The sequence below is a fragment of the Theropithecus gelada genome, chromosome 14 (assembly GCF_003255815.1).
Source record: "Theropithecus gelada isolate Dixy chromosome 14, Tgel_1.0, whole genome shotgun sequence".
Lineage (NCBI taxonomy): Eukaryota > Metazoa > Chordata > Mammalia > Primates > Cercopithecidae > Theropithecus > Theropithecus gelada.
This window is the reverse complement of record NC_037682.1, coordinates 54223860-54249862: the sequence shown is the minus strand read 5'-3', so window position 1 is coordinate 54249862 and position 26003 is coordinate 54223860. Positions and strand designations below refer to the sequence as shown.

The window sequence follows — 26003 nt, the reverse complement described above, 5'->3', positions numbered from 1 at the left end:
CTGCTCTTGTCTCGGGATGCGTCACCCTACCCTAGCCATGCTTTCGAAGAACTTCGGTTGTTAAACTCTCTTCAGTTCATCTCCCCGCCCCCAGATTCAAGGCCCTGACTCATATCCTGAGTACAGAAGGGGCTTTTCTTCTCCTTTTTGGGGAAAGAGTCAGGTTCTACCAGGGGCATTTCCATGATTAGACACCGAAGACAGACCAGGCCTGTGGAAAGGCATGAGTAGAACAACTTTAAGGGAGCAGAAAGTATTGGGAAGAAATAACTCTCATGCTGTCTCTTTGGTTTGGGGATCTTTTCCTTGGAGTCCTCCTTTAGTAGTTCAATTCCTTTTGGAAATCCTGGTGTGCCTCACCTGAACCATAAAGGAATCGGGGTGGGAGCACAGTGTCCCCTAGAGGCTGTGGTGAGGGTGGCAACGGCAGGAGTCAGAAGGCAATAAGAGGGTTTCACGGGGAGGAAGAGACACCTAGAGGGTGCAGATCTGGACCACTTGGCTCAATTGGACAGGGATGCAGAGACATTTTGTGGTGACAGTCTTTAAAACCTGGTTTCCACGATGTGGCTACACCAAAAGACACCCACATTAGGGCTAATGTCTCTCCAGGCTCTTTCTGCTCAATCTTGTTTCCGAAACAACAAGGAAGGTTAAAATTCCTGACTGTGAGTAGAGAGGTTGGCTGAGGCAGAGGGCAGTGCAGGGGGACTTGAGGGTCTTCTGGGGTCAGGTGCTACATGTGGTCTAGGGTGTCTACCTCATTCCCCTCCCTCCTGTTTGGAGCTGAAGGCAGGAGATGGAGCATGGCTGAGAGATGACACGTCTTTGGGTGACTGTGTCCTGTTTGTTCTCCCGGGTTTTAGAGTGTTGTGACCATGGTGATAGAATCTGAAGGGCAGAGAGTGAATGCCTCCGTCTTGCCTCAGAAGCCCCTTACATCTCTTGCTTGTGATGAGAAAGCAATGGTAAGAATAAAAGAGCTCTGATTTCCAACAGCCTTTGCTTCACAAGGGCCATGTGAAATGACAGCCCTATTCTTACAAAAGCAGATTCTGGGAGGAGCAGAAATCCCTTTTCTCTTTGGAGTCAGTGTGTTTGCACGCATGCACATTTGTGTATCTGAGTATGTACGTGTATGTCTGCATGTGTCCAATCTGCCGCATGTGTGTGCGCATGTGTGTGTGTGTGGCTATGTACGCCTGTGCATGGATGTGTACATAGATGGTGAAACGTGTAAACCTCTGTTGCGTGTGTGCACAGCCGTTGTAGGGATTGTGTGTGCATTCCCCCATGGGCGAGGGGCTGTGAGGGAGTAGGTCCTGGTATCTAAATCTTTACATCCTGCTTCTATCAGTCTTGTTTGTTGTAAAGAGCAGGGAGCTGGTCAATCAGCTGAGGGAAAAGAAAAAACATCAGGGTGTGTATGGGTTGGGTCTGGGAGGAGGAAACCTAGGCAGCTCAAGGGCCACTTTGCTGCCTTTTGCTCATTGACGACTTTCTTTTCTCTGCTCAGTTGTGGTTTTCCCCATGATCCCAGCCTGCACAGGGCTCTGGTTTCTTGGTCCTCTGGGGCTGGCTCTTCCCCTGGGCATGTCCTGTGCATGACCATGGCTCCTGGCCACCTTCAACTGGCTGATTCTTTGTGTGTCATGGTGCAAATTCACAGGCAAAATTTGATTGGCCCCAGCTGGTCATTTTTTGCTTAGTCATTACCTACTTGGCAGCCAACAAAATACCTGCCCATGGGTCAAGCTGGATCAACTATGATCATGGCACAAACAGGGTCACACCTGGGACTGTGGTTGGGACAGTTTTCTTTAAAAGGGATGTGGACACGGAGGACAATGATGAATGCCTTAGATACGCAAAAATTCCCTATCACCTGTGAAGTGCCCCACCCTTATCTCTGTGGAGGCCAGGACTATAGTGCTGTCCCCCAACAAGGAAGGGCTTGCCTGAGCAAGGTGGGATGAGTGTAGGCAGCCTCCTGGGGCCTGGCCCGGCCCTCACCACCCCTCCTCTGTGTCCCTGTTCCTTGAAGGGAGGGAGCTTCGAGGCTGAATTGTGTCACCCAACCCCAAACTTGTCCTAACCCCCAGTACCTCAGAATGTGATCTTATTTGGAGATAGGGTCTTTACAGAGGCAATGAAATTAATATTAGTTCATTCGGGTGGGTCTCGATCCAATATGACTGGCCTCCTTATAAGAAGAAGAGATATGCATAGAGAGAAGACAATGTGAGGAGACACAGGGAGAAGAGGTCATGCACAAGCCAAGGAGAAGACCCGGAACAGATCCATGCCATCCTTCCCTCACAGCCCTCAAGAGGAGCTACCCCTGCCGACACCTTGATTTTGGCCTCCCAGCCTCCACAGCAGTGAACCAATACCTTTCTGTTGTTGAAGCTCCCCAGTCTGTAGCACTTTGTAACAGCAGCCCTAGCAAACTAATATACCTCCCCCAAAACTTCCTCAAAATAGGGGAGAAGATATGGGGCACTAACACCATGGCACCAGATGTGTGTGGCAGCCTGGACACTGGGCTTCTGATACTCGGCCTCTGGATTCACCAAAGGAGAAAGCTTCAAGGCTGGTGCCTGAGCTAGTCATTTAAAATTTTTGATGACACCCACTGAAGATTTCAGGCAAGAAGGGATCTGATCATATTTGTGTTTCAGAAAGACCCTTGTAACTATCACAGTGTGGAGGACAGATGAATTGGGGAGGCTGTCCACGAGAGTGCTGAAGAGGCTTGGAGAAGATTTCAGAGTTGTTTCGGAGGTATCACTGCCATAATGTACTGAGGGCAAGAAGGGGTGGTGGGGGGTGATGACAGGAAGAGCTCATTTGCAAGGAGTGTCTGGCTTGAGCACCTGGTGGAGGTGGTGCTGGTCCTGGTCCCTGGGCCAGGCCTTGTGGGGGCCCTCAGATCAGCACTGTCTGCATTATGGCCACACACCTGCCCAGGGCCCATCAGCAGTGGGAGATCAAGCCTGGAGCTTAGAGGAGAGCTCTGGGGGTGTACACATGGATCTGGATATCACTGGTGTCCAGGTGCAGATGGGCCATGGGTGGGGACCATCCAAAGGAGTGGGTTTAAGCTGCTTCTCCCAGAAGCAGACTCGGGGACAAGCATTTGGGAGGTGACTGGGACAAGTGCAGGGGAGTGAGGGATATGAGGGAGGAAAGGCCAGGGGCATTCAGGAGCAACTGGGTCCCTCCGGGGCCTCCCATTTGCACCCCTGAAAGGCGAGGAGGCCTTTCCCTTGTTGGCTAGGGGTTGTTCCTATGAACCAAACTCTCTGATACTTCCAGTCTGCCCTGCACAGGCTAAGCAGGTGCCTATGGCCAGAGAAAGGCCTCAGGCAGAGATGTAGGCTGCTGGAGCTATATGACTGTTGGCAGTGACTTTTTTTTTCTTTTTTTTGAGACAGTCTCACACTGCCCAGGCTGGAGTGCAGTGGCACGATCTTGGCTCACTGCAGCCTCAACCTCCTCGATTCCTGGGTTCAAGTGATTCTTGTGCCTCACCCTCCTGAGTAGCTGGGATTACAGGTGCCCACCACCACACCTAGCTAATTTTTATATTTTTAGTAGAGACAGGTTTCACCATGTTGGCCAGGCTAGTCTCGAACCCCTGACCTCAGGTTATTCACCCACCTTGGTCTCCCAAAGTGCTGGGATTACAGGCGTGAGTCACCTTGCTTGGCTGGCAGTGACTTTGAGTCTGGCCAGAATACAACCAGTGCACTCTGGCTTCTGCCATTGTTGCTGCTGACAATTGTGTCCATCTTCTGGGGGTGGGGGGTGTGAGGAGCCCATTCTCTTCTTTCGTTACTCATAACAGAGGGGACCATGGACAGGAACTAGGCGAGGGCTGGGGGCTGAGTTAGGGAACTGAGTGGTGGGCCAGTCACCAGGGCTGGCTGAATAGGAGACCTTACAGCACAGGCTAAAAGAGTCCTTTCCAGTATCAGGGAAGGCAGTGGAAGCAGGAAACACAGGTGTTTAATGTGCAAATCATTAAGAAACAACCAATTTCACTTCAGCATGTTCAGAGAGCCCCTAAACAGCCGCTATTGGCTTGCAGCAGCAGCTGGCTGAGGCTGGGACAGGGTCAGGCTGGATGTGGGCTGGGGCCTCCTCACCCTCTTTGCTCCTTTGTGCTCTGACCTCCTGCCTCTGCCCCAGCCCCACCAGAACCTCTGCTGCTTATAACTCTGAGATATGGAGATCCTGGACTGGCCATATGGTTCCCACTCCCAGGAGGTCAGTGTCCTCAGGGGCCATGTTGGGACCTCCTCTTCCCCCTGGTCATCCAGACCAAGGGAAATGGTGAGCTGGTGTCTCAGGAGGGAGCTTCTCCCCTGCCCTGTTTTAATTGCCCCCAGGTTGGCTTACAGGGGAGGCTGCTGCTCTCAGGCTGGCCCCTCAGGGTGTAGATATCGTTGGGAGTGGGCTGATGTTGGGTGCGTTTACAGGAGGACAGGGGTGTGTGAAACTTGTAGGTATGAGGCTATAGGCAGCAGTGAGAACAGGTGCCTCCAGGCAGGTGGTAGAGACACAAGTGGGTGTTAATATAGGTGAGGTGGGATATGGACGTTTACAGGCATGGCCAAGTGTGAGTGTAGATGGTAGCAAGGTGTGGATCTCAGTGACAGCAACTGGGTGTCAGGATGCCAATGGATGAAGTAATAATAGCTAAGACTTTATAGCACTTACAAGGTACCCATTACTGTTCTGTTTCATATAAATTTATTCATGATTTTCACAACCCCATAAAAGATACCCTATTAGTATGCCCACTTTTTGAGGAGAGGGAGCAGAAGCACAAAGAGGTCAAGAGCTGCCCAAGATCACCTAGCTAGTAAGTGGCAGGGACGGGACTTGAACGCAGGCTGTCTGGCTCCAACGTTCACTCTCAGTCCTCTGCACCAGGGACGTGGGGTGGAGAGTGAAGGTGTGATGTAGGTGGGTGCAGGCGTGAGGAGGTACAGTAGCATGAAAGGATGTTGTTGAAGACAGATGCCTAGGCACACATAGGAGGGAGGGTGGTGCAGGGCAGTGGTTCTCAGCCTTCAACAGGGAATCAGAATCACCTGGAGGGCTTGTTATACCGCGGATCGTTTCTGCTTCCAGAGGTCTGGCATGGGGCCCCAGACATGCGTTTCTAGTAAGTTTCCAGCTGATGCTGCTAGTTTAGGGACTTTGGGAACACTGGGGCAGGGCATTGATGCAAGGGAGATTATGGAAGTAGTGGCTTCGAGGTGAAGAAGCTGGGTAGAGTGAATGTAGGAGCATGGGACGGCTTCAGTCAGAGGGAGATGCCCCTTGGAATAAGCACAGGGATGAGTATAGTCCAGTTCTGTATGGAAGGAAGTACAGGGGAAGAGGATATTGGAGCCCTGGCTTTGAGGGCATGGCAAAGGCAGTGCCTGCAACCCCAGGGGAGCCTCTTTCCTCTTGAGGCTCCTGCTCCCCGTGTTGACCCCCGGGTGGTAGGTGGTGGCCATTAGGTGTGGCCAGCCTGGAGAATGTCTGGCTGTCCTTTCATTGGTCTGCAGTGGAGCCCAAGGGGCTGTTTAGGGAGTTAAATGTGAACTTGAAGGGGAATCTATGATATGGCCTGGGGAGCCCTGGGGGCCCCTCCAGGTGAGCCCTGGGCTGGATAGATTTCTGGGTATGCTAGAGTGCCTGAGACAACAGGCTCTCTTCCCTTGGGGGTTCCATAGGTCCAGGGGGTTCCACCATGCTCATCAGTTTTCAACTATAAATTACTGATCCAGAGTAGGAGAATCCCTGAGGAAAGAGGACTAAGGGAAGGTGAGGATGGGGGAGGGGCTGAAACCTCTGCAGAAAGGGCTTCCTGTCCTTCCTGTCTTAGCACCTGTTATTGGTCATTGCTCTGCTGTGAGCTAGGGAGCTGGAGGGGGTGCTGGGCAGGGGGATGGGTGGGAGTCCTTCAAACCTGAAAAAGGGGGATTCCCCCAACCAGAAGCAGGGCTGCTGGACTGCAGCAAGGAACATCCTGCTGAAGCTGTTGGAGGAACTGCGAGTTGGGCAGCAGGCTCTGAGAAAGAAGATTCCACTCTGGCGCTGCTGCTCTCCTGAGGCTGGCCCAGGGGGGCTGACCTGGAGCCCTACATGAGTGAGCCAGGTGCTAAGGGCTGAACTGAGCCCCCCAAAAGGATATGGTAAGGTCCTCACCCCCAGTACCTCAGAACGTGACCTTATTTGGAGATAATCTTTACAGAGGTAATCCAGTTAAATGAGGTTGTTAGGGTGGCCTGTCATTCAACATGACTGGGGTCCTCCTAAAGATGGGAAATTTGGGCCCCAGAGACAGACACATACAGAGGGAAGACAACGTAAAGACACGGGGGAGAAGATGGCCATTGCCCCGCCAGGGAAGGCCTGAGACTACGAGGAGCCAGAAGAGAGGCCTGGAGCAGATTCCCCTCCCAGCCCACAGAAGGAACCAGCCCTGCCAACACCTTGATTTTGGACTCCTAGCATCCCTAACGGTGAGACGATCATTTTCTGTTGTGTGAGCGGCCCAGCTTGTGGAGATCTGTTATGGCAGCTGAAGGAAACTGAAAACCCCTGATTCATGGGAGGAGCCTGAACGGTCTTGGCAATTGGACACAGGCAGTGTCCTGACGAGGGGCTGGGCGGGGGCAGCTCTGCGGGGTAAAGGAGGTGGTAAGTTGGCGACTTCGGGAGAAGGCAGGGTGGCCTGAAGTCCAGCAGACAACACTCCAGTGGCCAGTGAGCAACTGTGGTTCCTCAGGAATGAAGGGCTGCAGGTATCTTCCAGAGGGGCACTTGCCATGGGAGAGGCAGAGGGGACCTTCCCTCTGGGTAGGAACCTGAGGTCATAGTGCCCTTCTTGCTGCCTTGGGTCTAATGAAAGAGCTGGCAGCTTGCACAACAAGCTCCCACTGAGTGCTGGTCATTAAAACTCCCTTTCTGAAGGACGAGAAGCCAGAAGGGCACACAGGGACACATTTTTGGCTACGAGAACTCCAAGTTCAAAGGAGCCAGGCATGAATCTCCACAGAGTACCAAATGACTGCAAAACCCTTTTCTTAATAATATTTTATTGTCAGTTATAAATATTTTCCATTTGTCACCTATTTACAACTGCAAAATAGTTTGATATCATACCATCACCCACCAATTAGCATCTTTCTATAAACTCCACGAAAATTGAATAGGAAATAAAAAGCTCTTCTTGGGGGCCCACTAACCTGGTTCCCCTGACTCCAACCCCACACGGACAGCAGGCAGCGTTGCAGTAGGTGCTACACAGTAGCAAAGAGGCAGCCGGAAGTGGCCCAAGTGGGTCAGGACGCCAGGCTCCGCAGGACGTTGGTGACGCTCCAGTGCTGGCCCGAGCACTCCTGCAACACCAGCTGGAAGCCGAACTCCAGCTCGCTGTTCTCCTGCAGCTCCAGACAGCGCTTGGACTTGCGGTTCTGGATGGCTCCTCCCTAGGGGCCAGGGCAGAGAGCGGGGTCAGAGGGCATAGGGGCAACACACGGAGATTCAGGAGCCTCAGGCCCAGTGGCTAGTGAGGGCTGACATTATCCGTGTGGCCAGATCCCAGGAGGCTAGCATTCCCATGAAACTGCAGGCTCCCCCATCGCTGATGTGTTGGTCTCTTCCGGAAGACTGAATCTGCCGCAGCTTTCTTCACAAAGCCCTAGTTCTTTGCTAGGAGACAGACCTCCCCACCCCCCAGTTCTGTCTACCTAGCTGGGCTGTGGCACACCTGTTTGCACCTACAGCTCCTACCCCAGGGGCTGGGCCTTGCTCCCCATAGCCATTGGCTGGGTCACCTCTCTGAAAAGCCTAGTTTCTTGGGACAACCCATCATTGGCCCTCACTTGAGCATCACCAGAGGCCCGGGGCTTCCTCCTCCTAGGGTCCATGCCCCAAACTGGACCTCTGGAGTCATCAGTACTGGTTTCAACCAAAGCTCCTGGATACTGTCTATTAGGCCATTAGGCTCCCTGAGTCCTGACATGCGAGATTTTTCCCCCATGCTACTGATGTTCCAGAATGTTTGTAGCCATTCTCATTCAGTTTACGACCCAAAGCCCCTTGATGTTCTGTTCTTCATATCAGCCCTATAGCAACAAAGAGGAAACCCCCAATTTTTGTAGTGAAATCCTTTCAGGGCCTTAGACCCTTTGGGTTGCTGGCTGTGAGCCTGAGGTGGCATCCTGGACTGTCTGAGCATCTCCGAGTTACCACCAAACTTGCGCTCAACTAGATTTTGGCCTCCCAAGCAGACGGAATTGCTTTGGTGGGTAGAGGTCCTCATAATTGGACTCCTTGTAGCTTAATGGCACTTCAGTATATGGTCAAACTCACTTTTTCCCCCAGAACCTACTCCTGTGTTTCTGTCTCAGGTATTTGTGTGAGAAACATGGACATTTTCATTTATTTATCCTTTCAGCATCCAATTAGGCCTCAAGTCCTGGCAGTTCTACCTCTCTTGTGTCATGTGACTGTCCCCTTATCCCTTTCCCATCATACTTGCCCTGGTTCAGGCCACCAACTTCTCTCTCCTGGGATAACTGTGTCAGCCCCCTAACGGATCTCTCTTTCAACCTCTAGAGGCGGGAGTGGTGATCTTTCGAAAATGCACATTTGGCCTAACGGACAAAGCCCAAGCTCCTTAGTGCAGCACCGAAGGCCTCCATGGCTCAGTGCTGCCCTTCTCTCTAGCCTCGTCTCTGATCCTCCTCCAAGCTCCATGACTTTTGCTACAGCTGTACCAAATCCCTTGTACTTTTCTGATCCCATTTACATTAACTCAGGGTTCCTGAACTTTAAAACAAGCTGTGCTCTCTGCCTGGGATTCTTGCCCATGCTCCCATGACAGGTTAAGCCACAACCATGTGTCAAAGCTCAACTCCTGCTCCATTTCCTCCAGGAAGTGTTCTCGACTGCCCACCCATGCCCCACCTCCACTTCCTCCACCTCAGTTTACGAGCTGGGCTGGTGCTCTTCATTTTGTGCCTTTTCCAGCTCACAGTGGGAAGTGCACTGAGAGAGGGAGAGGTGGCAAACGTCTCCAAGGACGTCATCTAACTCTGCCATGACCATTCCCATAGCAACAACTGACATCTCAAGAGAGTGTTAAGACTTGGTTCTCTATACAATGGGGAAAGGACAGTCTTTTCAAGAAATTGCCTGGGAAAATGTGAGAGAATGAAACTAGACCCCCATCTCTTGCTATATATGAAAATCAAATCAAAATAGATTAAAGACTTTAAGATCTGAGACATGAAACTCCTAGAAAACATTGGAGAAACACTCCAGGATGTGGGAAACACTCCAGGACATTGATCTGGGCAACAATTTCTTGAGTCAGACCTCAAAAGCACAGGCAACCAAGGCAAAAATGGGCAAATAGGATCACATCAAGTTAAAAAGCTTCTGCACAGCAAAGGAAACAAAGAGCCCACAGAATGGGAGAAAATATTTGCAAACTACCCCTCTGACAAGGGATTAATAACCAGGATACATAAGAAGTTCAAATAACTCAATAGTAAGAAAACAAAACATCCAATTAAAAAATGGGCAAAAGATCTGGACATTCCACAACAGACTTATAAATGGCAAACAGGTTATGGAAAAATGTTCAACAGCAGTAATTACCAGATAAATGTAAGCAAAAACTATAATCATCTCACCCCAGTTAAAATGACTTTAACCAAAAGACAGGCAATAATAAATGCTGGTGAGGATGTGGAGAAAAGGGAATCCTTGTACATTGTTGGTGGGAATGAAAATTAGTACAGCCACTATGGAGAACAGTATGGAAGTTCCTCAAAAATAAAACTGTATGATCCAGCAATCCCATTGTTGGGTATATACCCAAAAGAAAGGAAACCAGCATATTGAAGAGATATATGCACTCCCATGTTTATTGCAGCACTATTCACAATAGACAACATACGGAATCAACCTAAGTATCCAGTAGATTAATGAATAAAGAATATGTGGTATATACACAGGATGGAATAATATTTAAACATTAAAATGAGATTCTGGTTTCACTGTCAAGATGGCCAAATAGGAATAGCTCCAGTCTGCAGCTCCCAGCGAGATCGATGCAGAAGGTGGGTGATTTCTGCATTTCCAACTGAGGTAGCTGGTTCATCTTATTCGGACTGGTTGGACAGTGGGTATAGCCCTATGGGAGACAAGCTGAAGCAGGGTGGGGCGTTGCCTCACCTGGGAAGTGCAAGGAGTTGGGAGATCTCCCTCCCCAAGCCAAGGAAAGCTGTGAGAGACTGTACTGGGAGAACGGTGCACTCCAGCCCAGATACTGCACTTTTCCCATGGTCTTCGCAACTGGCAGACCAGGAGATTCCATCTGGTGCCTACACCACCATGGTGCTGGGTTTCAAGCACAAAAACTGGGTGACTCTTTGGGCAGACACTGGGCTAGCTGCAGGAGTTTTTTTTTTTTCATACCCCAGTGGCACCTGGAATGCCAGTGAGACAGAACCATTCACTCCCCTGGAAAGGGGGCTGAAGCCAGGGAGCCAAGTGGTCTGGATCAGTGGGTCCCACTCCCACAGAGCCCAGCAAGCTAAGATCTACTGGCTTGAAATTCTCTCTGCTAGGACAGCAGTCTGAGGTCAACCTGGGATGCTCAAGCTTGGTTGGGGGAGGGGCATCCGCCATTGCTGAGGCTTGAGTAGGTGAGTTTTTAAAATTTATTTTTATTATTGTACTTTAAGTTCTGAGGTACATGTGCAGAATGTGCAGTTTTGTTACATAGGTATACGCATGCCATGGTGGTTTGCTGCACCCATCAACCTGTCACCTACATTAGGTATTTCTCCTAATGTTATTCCTCCCTTAGCCCCCCACTCCCTGATAAGCCCCAGTGTGTGATGCTCCCCTCCCAATGTCCATGGGTTCTCATTGTTCAACCCCCACTTATGAGTGAGAACATGTGGTGTTTGGTTTTCTGTTCTTTGCTGCTGTTGTGATAATTTGCTGAGGATGATGGTTTCCAGCTTCATCCATCTCCCTGCAAAGGACATGAACTCATTTTTTATGGCTGCATAGTATTCCATGGTGTATATGTCACACATTTGCTTTATCCAGTCTATTATTGATGGATATTTGGGTTGGTTCCAAGTCTTTGCTATTGTGAATGGTGCCACAATAAACATACATGTGCATGTGTCTTTATAGAATGATTAATAATCCTTTGGGTATATACCCAGTGATGGGATCGCTGGATCAAATGGTATTTCTAGTTCTAGATCCTTGAGGAATCACCACACTGTCTTCCACAATAGTTGAACTAATTTACACTCCCACCAACAGTGTAAAAGTCCTATTTCTCCACATCCTCTCCAGCATCTGTTGTTTCCTGACATTTTAATGATTGCCATTCTAACTAGCATGAGATGGTATCTCATTGTGGTTTCGATTTACATTTCTCTAATGACCAGTGATGATGAGTTTTCCCTATGGCTGTTGGCTGCATAAATGTCTTCTTTTGAGAAGTGTCTGTTCATATCCTCTGCTCACTTTTAAATGGGGTTGTTTTTTATTTTTTATTTTGTTTATTTATTTATTTATTTATTTAATTTATGCTGTTGTCCCAGATTTATTGAAAATAATATAGCACTGCAGAAAAAATTCAAACAGGTCCCCGAGGCGTTTTGAAATTCATCCCAACTGTAGGCTGAGTGACCTGCAGGTTGGACAGACTGCCAAAGTCCAAAAGCTTCAGCATTTCCTTAGTGTCAGGATCTACTTCAATTATCTCCTGATCCAGGGCTGAGACCTCAGGAACGTAATTGTCTCTCCTTTCTCTCTCCTCCTCCTGCAGCTTGATGGAGATACCTCTTACAGGGCCTCTCTGAATCCGCTTCATCAGATGGGTGGCATAGCCTGCTATCTTGTTGCGGAGCTTCTTGCTGGGGATAATGGCAATCTCCTCGCACACGCGCTTGTTCGTGTGGAAGTCGTTGCCCAGGCGCGTGTAGTACTTCTCTATGATGACCCGGGCCGCCTTCTTCACGGTTTTGGTGCAAACACGGCCCATGTTGGCGGGTCCTTGGTAAAGAGCGGGGTTGTTTTTTATAAATTTGTTTGTTCTTTGTAGATTCTGGATATTAGCCCTTTGTCAGATGGATAGATTGCAAAAATTTTCTCCCATTCTGTAGTTGCCTGTTCACTCTTGATAGTTTCTTTTGCTATGCAGAAGCTCTTTAGTTTAATTAGATCCCATTTGTCAATTTGGGCTTTTGCTGCCATTGCTTTGTATGTTTTAGTCATGAAGTCTTTGCCCATGCCTGTGTCCCGAATGGTACTGCCCAGGTTTTCTTCTAGGATTTTTATGGTCCTAGGTCTTATGTTTAAGTCTTTGATTCATCTTGAGTTGATTTTTGTATAAGGTGTAAGGAAGGGGTCCAGCTTCAGTTTTCTGTGTATGGCTAGCCAGTTTCCCCAACACCATTTATTAAATAGGGACTCCTTTCCCCATTGCTTGTTTCTGTCAGGTTTGTCAAAGATCAGATGGTTGTAGATGTGTGATGTTATTTCTGAGGTCTCTGTTCTGTTCCATTGGTCTTATCTCTCTGTTTTGGTACCAGTACCATGCTATTTTGGTTACTGTAGCCTTGTAGTATAGTTTGAAGTTAGGTAGCCTGATGCATCCAGCTGTGTTCTTTTTCTTAGGATTGTCTTGGCTCTGCAGGCTCTTTTTTGGTTCCATATGAACTTTAGAGTAGTTTTCTCTAATTCTGTGAAGAAAGTCAGTGGTAGCTTGATGGGGATAGCCTTGAATCTATAAATTACTTTGGGCAGTATGGCCATTTTCATGATATGTATTTTTCCTATCCATGAGCATGGAATGTTTTTCCATTTGTTTGTCCTCTCTCATGTCCTTGAGCAGTGGTTTGTAGTTCTCCTTGAAGAGGTCCTTCACATCGCTTGTAAGTTGTATTCCTAGGTATTTTATTCTCTTTGTAGCAATCGTGAATGGGATTTGGCTCTCTGTTTGTCTGTTATTGGTATACAGGAATGCTTGTGATTTTTGCACATTGATTTTGTATGCTGAGACTTTGCTGAAGTTGCTTATCAACTTAAGGAGATTTTGGGCTGAGACAATGGGGTTTTCTAAATATACAATCATGTCATCTGCAGACAATTTGACTTCCTCTCTTCCTATCTGAATATCCTGTGTTTCTTTCTCTTGCCTGACTGCCCTGGCCAGAACTTCCAACACTATGTTGAATAGGAGTGGTGAGAGAGGGCATCCCTGCCTTTTGCCAGTTTTCAAAGGCAATGCTTCCAGTTTTTGCCCATTCACTATGATATTGGCTGTGGGTTTGTCATAAATAGCTCTTACTATTTTGAGATATGTTCCATCAAAACTTAGTTTGAGAGCTTTTAGCATGAAGGGGTGTTGAATTTTGTCGAAGGTCTTTTCTGCATCTATTGAAATAATCATGTATTTTTGTCATTGGTTCTGTTTATGTGACGGGTTACATTGATTGATTTGTGTATGTTGGACCAGCCTTGCATCCCAGGTATGAAGCCGACTTGATCGTGGTGGATAAGCTTTTTGATGTGCTGCTGGATTCAGTTTGCCAGTATTTCATTAGGATTTTCGCATTGATGTTCATCAGGGATATTGGCCTGAAATTTTATTTTGTTGTTGTGTCTTTGCCAGGCTTTGGTATCAGGATGATGCTGGCCTCATAAAATGAGTTAGGTAGGAGTCCCTCTAATAGTTTCAGAAGTAATGGTAGCAGGTCCTCTTTGTACCCCTGGTAGAATCTGGCTGTGAATCTGTCTGGTCCTGGACTATTTTTGGTTGGTAGGCTATTATTGCCTCAATTTCAGAGCCTGTTACTGGTCTATACTGGTCTGTTCAGGGATTCAACTTCTTCCTGGTTTAGTCTTGGGAGGTTGTAGGTGTCCAGTAATTTATCCATTTCTTCTAGATTTTCTAGTTTATTTGTGTAGAGGTGTTTATAGTATTCTCTAATGGTAGTTTGTATTTCTGTGGGGTCAGTGGTGATATCCCTTGTATCATTTTTTATTGCATCTATTTGATTCTTCTCTTTTTTATTAGTCCAGCTAGTGGTCTATTTTGTTGATCTTTTCCAAGAACCAGCCCCTGGATTTATTTTTTGAAGGGATTTTCGTGTCTCTATCTCTTTCAGTTCTGCTCTGATCTTAGTTATTTCTTGCCTTCTGCTAGCTTTTGATTGTGTTTGCTCTTGCTTCTCTAGTTCTTTTAATTGTGATGTTAGGTTGTCAATTTTAGATCTTTCCTGCTTTCTCTTGTGGGCATTTAGTGCTATAAATTTCCCTCTACACACTGCTTTAATTGTGTCCCAGAGATTCTGGTACATTGTGTTGTTGTTTTCATTGGTTTCAAAGAACATCTTTACTTCTGCCTTCATTTCATTATTTACCCAGTAGTCACTCAGGAGCAAGTTGTTCTTCATTTTCCATGTAGTTGTGCAGTTTTGAGGGAGTTCCTTTTTGCAATTGCTGAGGAGTGCTTTACTTCCAATTATGTGGTCAGTTTTGGAATAAGTCAGATGAGGAGCTGAGAAGAGTGTATATTCTGTTGATTTGGGGTGGAGAGTTCTGTAGATGTCTATTAAGTCCACTTGGTCCAGAGCTGAGTTCAGGTCCTGAATATCCTTGTTAACCTTCTGTCTTGTTGATCTAATATTGACAGTGGGATGTTAAAGTCTCCCACTATTATTGTGTGGGGGTCTAAGTCTCATTTTAGGTCTCTAAGAACTTGCTTTAATAATCTAGGTGCAAGACTTAGACTCCCATACAATAATAGTGGGAGACTTTAACACCCCACCTTTAATATTAGACAGATCAATGAGACAGAAAATTAACGAGGATATCCAGGACTTGAACTCAGCTCTGGAGCAAGTTGAACAATGAGAACACACGGACACGGCAGGGAGGGCATCACATACTGGGGCCTGTCAGTGGGCAGGAGGCTGGGGGAGGGATAACGTTAGGAGAAATACCTAATGTAGATGACAGGTTGATGGGTGCAGCAAACCAACATGACACATGTAATACCCATGTAACAAACCTGTATGTTCTGCACGTGTACCCCAGAACTTATAGTAAGAAAAAAGAGATTCTATTATTTGCAACAACATGGATGGAACTGTAGGTCATTATGTTAAGTGAAATAAACCAGGCACAGAAAGACAGACAACCTAAAAGTTAAAAAAAAAAAAAAAAAATGAATTCCAGGAGATAGAATGATGGTTACCAGAGGCTAAGAAAGGTAGTAGGGAGGAGAGGAAAAAGCGGGGATGGTTAATAGGTACAAAAATACAGTTTGATAAAAAGAATAAGCTCTAATAGTAATACAACAGGATAACTATAGTTAATAATTTATTGTATATTTTAAAATTACTAAAAGTAGAATTAGAATGTTTCTAACACAAAGAAATGATAAATGCTTGAGGTAAAAGATAACCCAATTATCCTGATTTGATCATTACACATTATATACCTGTATGACAACATTACATGTACCCCATAAATATATTCAACTATTATGTACCCATTGATGTAGTTTGGATATTTGTTGAATGTGATCCCCAATGTTGCAGGTGGGACCTGGTGGGAGGTGTTTGGATCATGGGGCTGGATCCCTCTTGATGGGCTTGGGCCATCCTCTTGGTGAGAACGGAACTCTCTCACTCTGAGTCTACATGAGATCTGGTCATTTAAAAGTGTGTGGCACCTCCTCCCACCACTCTCTCTCCTGCCTTCATCATGTGACCTGCAAGCTCCCAATTCATCTTCTGCCATGAGCAAAAGCTTCCTGAGGCCCTACCAGAAGCCATGTTTCCTGTACAGCCTGAAGAATCATGAGCCAATTATACCTCTTTTCTGTATAAAGTACCCAGTGTCTCAAGTATTTCTTTATAGCAATGCAAGAATGGCCTAACACAGACTTAAGAATTAAATTTTTTTTTTTTAACAATTTAAGACTAAAAAAAAACTTCAGTACTTACAACTGTTGAAATGGGCAGTACCTACTATAGTTAACATATATAATCCTATGACCCAACACTTCTGTCAGAAATGTTTACCCCAAAGACATGCGCATGAACGCTTTCTAGAACACGATTTATAAAACTAACCTGGAGACAACTCAAACGCCCATGAATAGTACAGCAGACATACAACTCATGGTATATTCATATGATGGAATCCTATATAGCAATAAAAACAAACTATAGCTATACTCGATAAGGATAAATCTCACCAATACAATGTTGAGCAGAAGAAGCCAGACAAAATACAAACACTATTCTATTTATATAAACTTCCCAAACAGGAAAAGCCATGATGTGAAAGTTAGGATGGTGGTCAGCTCTGGGGAAAAGGAAGTGGGAAGGTGATAGGCAGGGACTCACAAGGGTGTTGTTGGCAGAGTCCTATTTCCTGAGATGGGTGATGGAAACCTAGGGATTTGCTTTATTTTAAACCATGGAGTTGAAACTATGTATTTTATACATGTTTCTGTATGTATCCATGTTGTTCAATTAAAAAATCAAATCCAGCTCCCTGAGAAGGGACTTGAGTCACAGGTGAAGGAGGCAGAGACTGAGAAGCCGGGAGTGGGGTGGGGGTTGTGGGGGGGTGGGGGGCGCGTGGCGGGGACTGTGTATGTGTGTGTTGGGAGGGGATATGGGATTCCCAACTTCCTGTTATGGGGAGATGGCCCAGCGGATCACACAAACCTATTCAGAAGCGTTCACAGAATAAAGCAAGGTCCCACCCACTGTGCCCCACACCCCAGGGGCCTTCCCTGGGGACAGCAGTGATTCAGTGTACTCAACAGCACAGAGACCAAATAATAAACGGGAAACTGAAACAGCTGTTGGGGCCCACCCGTTGCCAGGGAGAAACCTGCAGGCTCGGCCTCTGAAAGGGGCCCTTGGACAAGCCTAGAAAGGGCCCTGGAATCCCCATGCTGAAAGAGACCTTGAAGGCCAGCCTCTCGCTCTCACGTGCTGAATGGCGTCTGTACTTGGGCCATGGGGCCCTTCAGCTCTGCTTGGTACCTCCAGGGAGAAGGATCTAACCCTTCCGGAATACGCAGTCTTCCCCTAGCTGCTCACCCTTGGAGCCTGCCCCTCCCAGAGCTAAAATCCTTGTCTTGGCATCCCCCGAGGAGTGGCAGAGCTCCCCTGAGGCTTCCCCAGTGGCTGTTCCTCTACACCTTCCCTTCTGGCAGGGGAGGTGAGGCCGGCGTCTCCCAGTTCTCTGCATTTCCAGGTTTAACTTTCCCAGTTCCTGGCGGGACAATTTTGTATAATTTTCCAAACTGGTTGCCCTCCTTTGAACAAGCTTTGGTTAATTTCTGTCCCTCAGGACTGACCACAGCGCCCAGGGTCACTGCCTCATTTACACTGGACAAGAGATCCCTTCAGCTTAGCCAAGGAGTTGGCACGTTGGGGCCACACCGTGCTCCTGATGGGTGTGAAGCACAGCCTCGAGTTGTCCTCTCAGACCTCAGTCTACCTTGAGTGCCCATCCTGTCCCTTAAAGGCTAGACTTTTAGGCCCAGAGGCATCCCCTGTGCCACTTGCTCCAAGCAAGGCCAGACCATTGCTCCATGGCCCACATTTCCCTAGCTTCTGTGTAAAACCTTGTGGCCTGGGCAGATCTGCTGCCCACACCCAGGCTGGGCTGTGTCGCTGATGCTTCTTGAACAGATCTATGGCTAGTTCCCCGGCCCCGCCACAGTCCTGCCAGCCCAGTGGTCTGTCTTCCCCGCCACGCTGGGAGCAGCACGCAGGCAGGGGACAAAAACCAGCCACTCTCTCTAATTTGCAAGAACTATTGGCGTTTCCGGAGCCAGGCAGAAAGGGAAGAGTGCTGAGCTAGGATGCTGAGGACACAGCCACTTTCCTGGTGGTCAGCTGTGTGGCCTGGGCAACCCTGTCCCCCCTTCTGGTTTCATTGTCTGCAGGGCCAGATGGTCATTTCTGTCCTGATTCCTGGAAGGATGAGCAGAGGACTGATAGGAAATCCCGTTATCAGCTCTAAAACATACAGATCAGTGTGGGGGCTATGACCAAAGCGCACAGCAAACAGGGGCCCGGCCCAAGTGCCGCTGCCCACTCCGCTGAAGATTCTGGCTGCTCAGCTCATCCTTGGGGCCGGCCCAGGCCTTGCCAACAGAGAGGTGCTGTGCAGACCCTGGACCATGGACTCTTGGAGAAACACGTCCCACACAGAAGACACCACAGCCCCTTCTATGCTTGCCTTCCAAGGGGCACCTTGCCAAGTTCCAGAGAGGGAGGCAGGAACAGAGGTCTCTGAGACATAAAGCGTCCTTCAGAGACTCCCATCAGACATTTCCCAGGCCCGGCCCCAGCCCAACCACAGCCTCAGCACCCTAGAGAGACTAGAAGTGCGGTGACCCTGTGCCAGAGGCAGCCAATGTGGCTGCCTGAAGGGATGTGGGAGGGATGGATCACGGCCAAGAGTTGCGGGGGAGGCGAGTGGATGGGACACAACCTCCATGAGAATATCTGAGCCTGTCAGGGGGGTGGAGTATGAGGCCAGGAGAGTTCCCTCCCTGGAGGCTGGGAGGGGAGGGTCCTCTAGAATGGGTAGTAAGGCCATGGTGGGGCATCGCTGAGCAGAGCCCTGACCTGCTCCCTAGAACACATCTGGGGTATGGAGAGAGGAGCCAGGCCACCCTTTGATGCTGGAGATAGCACTGGCCACCAGCATTGTCTTCCTCCTGTCCCCCTTCTTGACCTCAGCCTCTTTCACTGAACAAACTCTTTCTTCTTCTCTCTCGGAAAATTTCATTCACAAATATTGCAAAGAAGCCTTCCTTTCCCACAATAAGTGCCTTCCTGGGAAGTTCAGCACCGTGGGAGCAGCCTCGTGTTTTACTAATTACTTCTGCCTGTGGGTTCTGCAGCTGAGATGAGAGCAATAACAACTATCACTTATTTACTATTTGTTTAGTACTGTGCCAAATGCTTTACATGCCCAATTTCAGGTCTTCCTGACAAAAGCCCTGAGAGGTAGAATAATTATCCCCATTTTACAGGCTTGGAGACTGAGGCTCAGAGAGGCTGGAAGACTTGTCCAGGGTCACATGGTCAGTAAATGAGTAGTCAGTAGTGCCAGGCTGGGAACCCAGGGGGTCTGCCCCCTTCACGTTCCTCACTAGGATGGTGGCCAGCCCCAGCCCCTGCCTATCACAGTGGTGGTGAACTAGACTGAGGGAGCTGGTGGTACCCCAATGCCTAGGGTGAAGGGTCACCTCAGCAAGCTTCAAAATTCGGTCTGTTTCCTCTGAGGGCCGTCTGCAGAGACACTGTTCATTAATCCTTCCATTCAGCAAATATTTAATGAGTGCCCACCATTCTAGGCCACTGAGATACATCAGTGACTAAACAGAAAAAGATCTTTGCTTTGTAGAGACTGTATTCTAGGAGGGAAAGCAGAAAAATAAATTCCAAAGTATGTGAGAAAGTGATAAGGTTGTATATAAAAATGTAGACAGGGAAAGAGGCTCAGGGGTGGTGGTGAGCTGGAGGCAGACGGCAATTGTAAGAGATGGCCGGGGAAATCCTCAATCAAAATTGAGATCTCAGCAAGGACAAAGAGGAGGGGAGGAGGTGGCCCAGGGCAGAGGTCGGGGAGTCATGGGCCCCAAGATTGGGGTTAGCGGGAGGAGATGAGGTCCAAGAGGTGAGGGTAAGTGGGGAGGGCCTTGTGGCCACTGAACAGACTTTGGCTTTTTATTTTTTTCTTGAGATGGAGTCTCACTCTGTCACACAGGCTGGAGTGTAGTAGCAGGATCTCGCCTCAGTGCAACCTCTGCCTCCCAGGTACAAGTGATTCTCCCGCCTCAGCCTCCTAAGTAGCTGGGATTACAGGCATGCACCATCACGCCTGGCTAATATTTGTAGTTTTAGGAGGGACAGGGTTTTGCCATGTTGGCCAGGCTGGTCTCAAACTCCTGACCTTGGGTGATCTGCCTGCCTCAGCCTCCCAAAGTGCTGGAATTACAAGCAAGACTTGGGCTTTTAATCTGAATGACAGGGCCAGCCATTGCAGAATCTGACTGACAGGTTAACCAGGTCACTCTGGGTAGTGTTGTGTTGGGCACAGCATTGCAGGAAGGAAGGAAGAAGGGACACTTGTTAGCCAACTTCTGTCCTCACTCCCAGGGTCCAACCTGCATCCTCTGGGCCAGTCTCATGGCCTTAGGCTGGGGCTTCATGCAGAGACCTGGGCTGGCTCCTCCCTCTGTGGAGGGCACAGTCACTTGGTTCACCAGCCCTGTCATCTACATTATTTGTGTAATACTACAACTACATAATCTGGAAACACACAATACTTTTAATTAAAGAATTTAAATAAGGGCAATTAAACCTGGCAGGAGAGAAGCCATAGCACACAGAGAACTTAATTGGAATGAAAACCAAATTAAATATGGAAACGGCAGCTAAAAAAAAAAAAGAAAAAATCAAAAGTTGAATGTATAGTATTTAGAAGGCTAATAATAATTCCTACAGCCAGGTTCCTACCTCCCAGCCTAATTCCTCCTCCTTCTGGGCCTCTCAGGAATAGGAACTGGAAAGGCATCAGCAGAAGCAACGAACCTAGGACTCTGTGCCTCACCTTGGCCATGTGACCCCAGGAAAATGACTGAACCACTCTGGGCTTCAGTCTTCTCACTTACAAAAGGAGACAGAGCATGCTGCGGCACTCAATTTGTGTCTCAATATAGAGAACTGTGTGTAGACTGGGACATGTGGAAGCCACAGTCCATGAGCCTCTTGGGCACCGAGGAGCAGATCCCAGGTTATTACACAGCTAAGCACCTCTCTGCCTCAGTTTCCCAAGTGTGTGTCTGTGGTGCCTACGTGTGGAACAGCTAGCACCAGATTGGCCTGTTCCTCCTGGAATGTAAGAGTTAGAGTTGCCTGGGGGCTTGTTAAAGTATAGATCACTGCCCCTCTCACTTCTGATTCACTAGGTCTGAGATAAGGCCTGAAAATGTGCTTTTTAAAGTTCCCAGGTGCTGTTGCATTGGTGGTGTTGGTCTGGGACCACACTTTGAGACCACAAGCTATGACCCCCTTTCAGGAAAAGGTTGGGCCCAGCTGGTCGCTTGCACCCTGAGGTAGAACATCTGGAATATTTGGGTTAAGCTCAGGCTGGTCTTACTTTTACAATCAAGGAGTTCACAAGGATGCTTCTGTGTACTAACTCGTGGATTCCAAAGACTTCTCTGCTTATTTCAGAATTCCCATTCCACTTTCCTTTTTAATTAATTTTCCATGGGCAAGCGGCCCAGTGGGTCTTTGGCTTTAAGCATGGTGAGCTCAGGAGTTTCTAGGTTAAGTAGTTAATGATTAGTAATCAAACACTTCAAAGCATGTGTGGGACGTTACAGCTAGTTAAAGAAACCCTGAGATTAAGTCCCCTTTTTTGGTAGAGTTAAGTGGTCTTTTTGTATTATGAATACTCAACACCTGATTTACTAGTAAAGCCTTTCGTGGTTATTTTTAAGTGCTTGGGTGTTCTCTTTCTTAGTCTCATCTTTGAGTGAGATTCTGCCTGGGGCTTGTTGTGTGAAGGGCCCCTTGGACTGAAGGTGGGGTAACAGGAACATCAAGTGCAAAAGCACAGGTGGAGAGGGCTTATGGAGACAGCACGATGGCTGGAGGGAGCTTGCTGAGGAGGTAGGGATCCAGCCAGTTCACACATATTTGTGACCGGTTCAGCAGGGAGGCCCCAGCCCCAAACTCCCATTGCAGTGATCCACTGATTTTCCAGAGGCAGGACAAGGGACCATGGTATGGTGGTTTAAAGCATGGACCCCAGAGGCAGAGATTCCCAGATCTGATTTTTGACAAATTACTTAATCTCTCCATGCCTCAGTTTCCTCCTCTATAAAATTGGGGATAGTTATAGTACCTTATAGCACTATCATAGGGATTAAGTAACATTTATAAAACAGAGTAGTGCAGGCACATAGTAAACATCATATAAATGTTTGAGCAATACATTTTAAAATCTCACCCAGGTCTGGGTAGTGGGGAGCTGAGCCGTCACACCTAGTCCTGGTCCCTGATATCTGTGGGATGAGGGGGAGGAGGGAAGTGCTGACTTTCGTAAACCAAAAATAACTAATAGTACATCCAAGGCCTAAACGAAGCTTTGTCAGTCCCTCAAAACTGGACAGTTCCACACTTGCCCCTTCATATGACATGGAAATGAAAGGCTGTTTTATTCTGGAGCCATAATGAAATATTCGATTATTGTCTCTTCTTTTCAACACAAAAGGTTCTCGAAGTTGGACTTGCTGACAGCACTTGGGGATTGGAGCAGGAGAAAGTCAAGGACTCCTCCTCCTCCAGCATGGGGAAATTCTTTGGCAGAATTAGTGGTGTTCTCTGGGAAATGTGCTCTGCAAATAGATTCGTCTTTGCATGTGTTACTTATCTTGCATCAAATTATCAAATTAGACCTCACGTATCAGAGCCAATTGTCCCTTGACAGGCAGCTTTGGCTAGGGGCTCAGGCTCTTCCAGGCAGTCTCATCTAGTCTTGAAAATCTCTCCTTTCCTGGCATTAACAGACATCTCTGTGGCTATCCGCAATGCTCCCCACTTGGAAAATGCATCAGTGCTGCTCTGAGAATGAAGCAAGCACAGGGAGCTGGGGTGTGGCATCTGCCTTGCATGCCCTTGAACTCCCAGCTGGGCCTTGCCAGCGTTCCTGCCAAAGAACCCAGAGTATGAGGGCAACGTGAAAGACAGTCTGAACAACCTGAGATTTCATCAGAGCCTCCTGTTTTAAAAAATACTCATTTAAATTTGCACTCCACTTCATGCAATATGCATATCTGTTTTACTATAAAATATTTCCACCTCCCTCCTCCAAATCTGAGGTGATCAGAAGAAGTGTGCGTTTATGCCATAAGTTTGAGAATTCTACATAATGCATGTCTGTGGACTGCACGTGGGATGCGCTACCACCTAAAAGTGTCCACTGCAGGAATGGGGATTTTCCAACTAAGCAGGAGCCTTGGACTATTAACATGAAATTTTCTTGAAATACTGTAGTATGACTTTATTTTTTTCTTCAGTGAGCATGCATACGTCTGAGGACAATCACTGGGGTAGGATTTTGTTCATCTTTGGGGCTCCCACAAACCTAGCTCAAGACCTTGCACACAAGGGGCCTTTGGTTAAGATTTGTGAATTGTTTAAAAAGACTCCTTCATTTGATCAACAGCATGCTGGGTGCCGTCTCTGTCTCTGGCTTTTCATGAGGTGCTGGAGATACTGAAGTGTGAGACACAGTCCTGCCCTCTAGTCTGTTGGCTGATGGAAGAAGAGAGGGACGTGGGTTGAAATAATGGGTAAATGATGCCATAAGGTGTGATTAAGAGGATTAAGAGTGTCATTCTCGAATTTGTAATGCTTTGTATTCAGGCTGGCCCAGTGAGAATTCTAGGTGGAAAAAAAACCCTTCTCAGGGTTTGCCATCTAACTTCGGGAGCTTAGAATTACAGAATTTCAGGATCCATAAGCCCTTAAAAATCACCCAGCCCAACTCCATTGAGAGCTGTAGAGCCTTTGACAACCTGCTGATGGTCTCCTGAACTCACCACCTGCCCAAGCCATCAGCCTCATTGACAACTCTATGAAAAAGCAGCTCAATAAATTGCTCCTGATTTCCCCCTGCTGGTCCTCTCAGGGCTACACAGGACAAGCCTGCTGGGCCCTTGCACAAAGCAGCCCTTCAGATATCTGCAGGTAGAACACTGACCCTCCTGAGCTATTTCTGGTCTTAAATAGTCCTCAATTCTTTAACCATGCATTCAAACATACAGATGGGCTTTCAGAAAGTGGGAGCTTGGAGGAACACATCATGACAATAGCCTTCCTAGAGCAAGAATCTCTTCAATAACATCTTTGAACAGAGGACTCCCTCTAACATTAGGCTATTATAAACCATTGAAAGAAATAATGGTAGTTGCAGGTGGAGAGGTGGCCTTGTTACTACTGAGAGTCAGTCCTCTGCTTTGCTTGACAAGTATCCTGCCACAAAGTTCTTCTCTGTAGTGACCTGGTATCTGCCTCTTCCCTCTCCCTCCACTGGTCCAGGGGTCATTGACCAAATGCCTCTTTCACAGAAACCCATCACTGAATCCCAGAATCCCCCAAATCTTGGTATAGAGACTACTCTCAGAAGGTTGAAAGACATATACTTAATGCATATGAACTTATCATCCCAGTAGTTTTGGAAGTTCTTTAATCCTGGAGGAATCACCAATGGGAAAAATCACTGAAGGCAACAACTACCACTTTTAATATTAATGAAGTTTTTTCATGTGCTGATGTGGGAGGCGTCGGCTGTTTAGAGATGGGTGTGTAGCTTGAAGGAGGCAATTCTGCCTGCCCACCAAATGTTCTCAAACACAGGGCTGGCAATGGTTCTATATTAAGAACCACTCCACCACCCAACTACCATCATTTAATCCATCACTGTGCAACAACCTGCTGAAATGTCTCTCAAAGTCCTCCCTGATAGCTATCTGTCCCCACACCCCTGTGGCATCCAAGTCCTCCCATCTCTTCCCGGAACAATGGAATAGTCTCCTCCCTATCTGGCTTCCCTGTTTCTAGCCTCTTTCCTTCTGATCCACCCCACTTTCAGCTGCCAGGGGGATTTTGCACACCCCACCGTGGAAATCTACTACTTAAGAACCTTCCCCATTCTTTCCTTCTGCTTTTAAGGTGAAGTCCATCTTCTTGGTATGGCTTTCAACTACCATTATCTGCTCTACATGACTTATCTCCTTCTTGCCCCATCAAAAACTCCAAATTCTACCCACACCAGACAATGGATTCCTACTCCTAAAATATGCTTGGCTGTTTCATGCCTTTGCCCAAGTGAGCTTCTACTTGGGATGTTCTTTCTATGCTTGGAAACTGTCTCTGCAACCTTTAAGATATAGATCAAACAAGACTCCTACGTGAAGCCATCTCTGAGTTCTGCAGACCAAGTCGGTCATCCCAGGCTCTCAGAACACAGCACACCCCTTGGTTTCTGTTCTTATTCGGTTCTGTTGTGTTTACATGCCCGTGAGCTCCTTGAGGGCAGAGGCTGTGTCTGATTTATATCTGCATTCCTCCTGTCCAACCCCCATGCTCAATAAATGTTTGATGAACAACTAAAGGAAAGACTGTTCATCATTGGAAAATTGCTCATCAGAGCCCTGCATATCAGCGTTGCCAAGAGATGTTTTCATCAAATGCAGTTTCTCAGTGTCAATATCTAATGCTGTCCTGGTTCAGCCTGAAGTATTGGAAATTCAGAAGAGCTTGCGGGAGTTAGAGGAAATGTATTTTATTTGTTAAGCAGAAAATCAGGGTATGAGATGGAACACTAAGATATGCAAATGCCTATCTTCTTTGTAGGAGAACCTGGGAAAACACACCAGATTATTTTAAAATTAATTCAGCCTGAGTGTCTGCGGAGCTTAAATGTGGTCCTCAGGAGAATAAATAGTGCATAATGTGAAACGAGAAAGGAGATTTGAAATGCACCCAGGAAAAGCTCCTTTCAGCCCAACTTCTATACCAGAACATCCTAGTTGGTAGGATCTGAATGCAATTTGCAAAGATTAAAACCTGTTGCAAGAAAATTAGCCCAAGCACAAGACTTTAATCATTTAAGAGGCTCCTGGCTTCTTCAGGTCTTGTCAACAGCAACTCCTCACCAATGAGGTCCTGAGGAGAGATTCCAGGTCACTTGATAAATATTGATCATTTTGCAGTAAGCAAAACTTTCACATATATTAATTATTAAATAGCAAGTGAGAGAGGCTGCTCTGGGTCTGCAAACTAAGAATTCAAAAATAATATTTCCAAACGGTTCCCTTTTGTAGAATG

The 26003-nt window shown here is 47.4% G+C and overlaps 1 protein-coding gene across 3 annotated transcripts in view; it reads right to left on the bottom strand.

Annotated features, from left to right (window-relative positions):
• Positions 1–7083: 7083 nt before the first annotated feature.
• Positions 7084–26003, bottom strand: part of GALNT18 (polypeptide N-acetylgalactosaminyltransferase 18) — a 363310-nt gene continuing 344390 nt past the window's right edge. The window contains exon 11 of one of the 3 annotated variants that reach the window (XM_025357813.1): positions 7084–7496. In XM_025357813.1, coding sequence (XP_025213598.1) covers positions 7350–7496 — 147 coding nt within the window. In that variant the 3' untranslated portion in view covers positions 7084–7349. The remainder of the gene's footprint in view (positions 7497–26003) is intronic. The other 2 variants (XM_025357812.1, XM_025357814.1) reach the window with 2 other exon arrangements.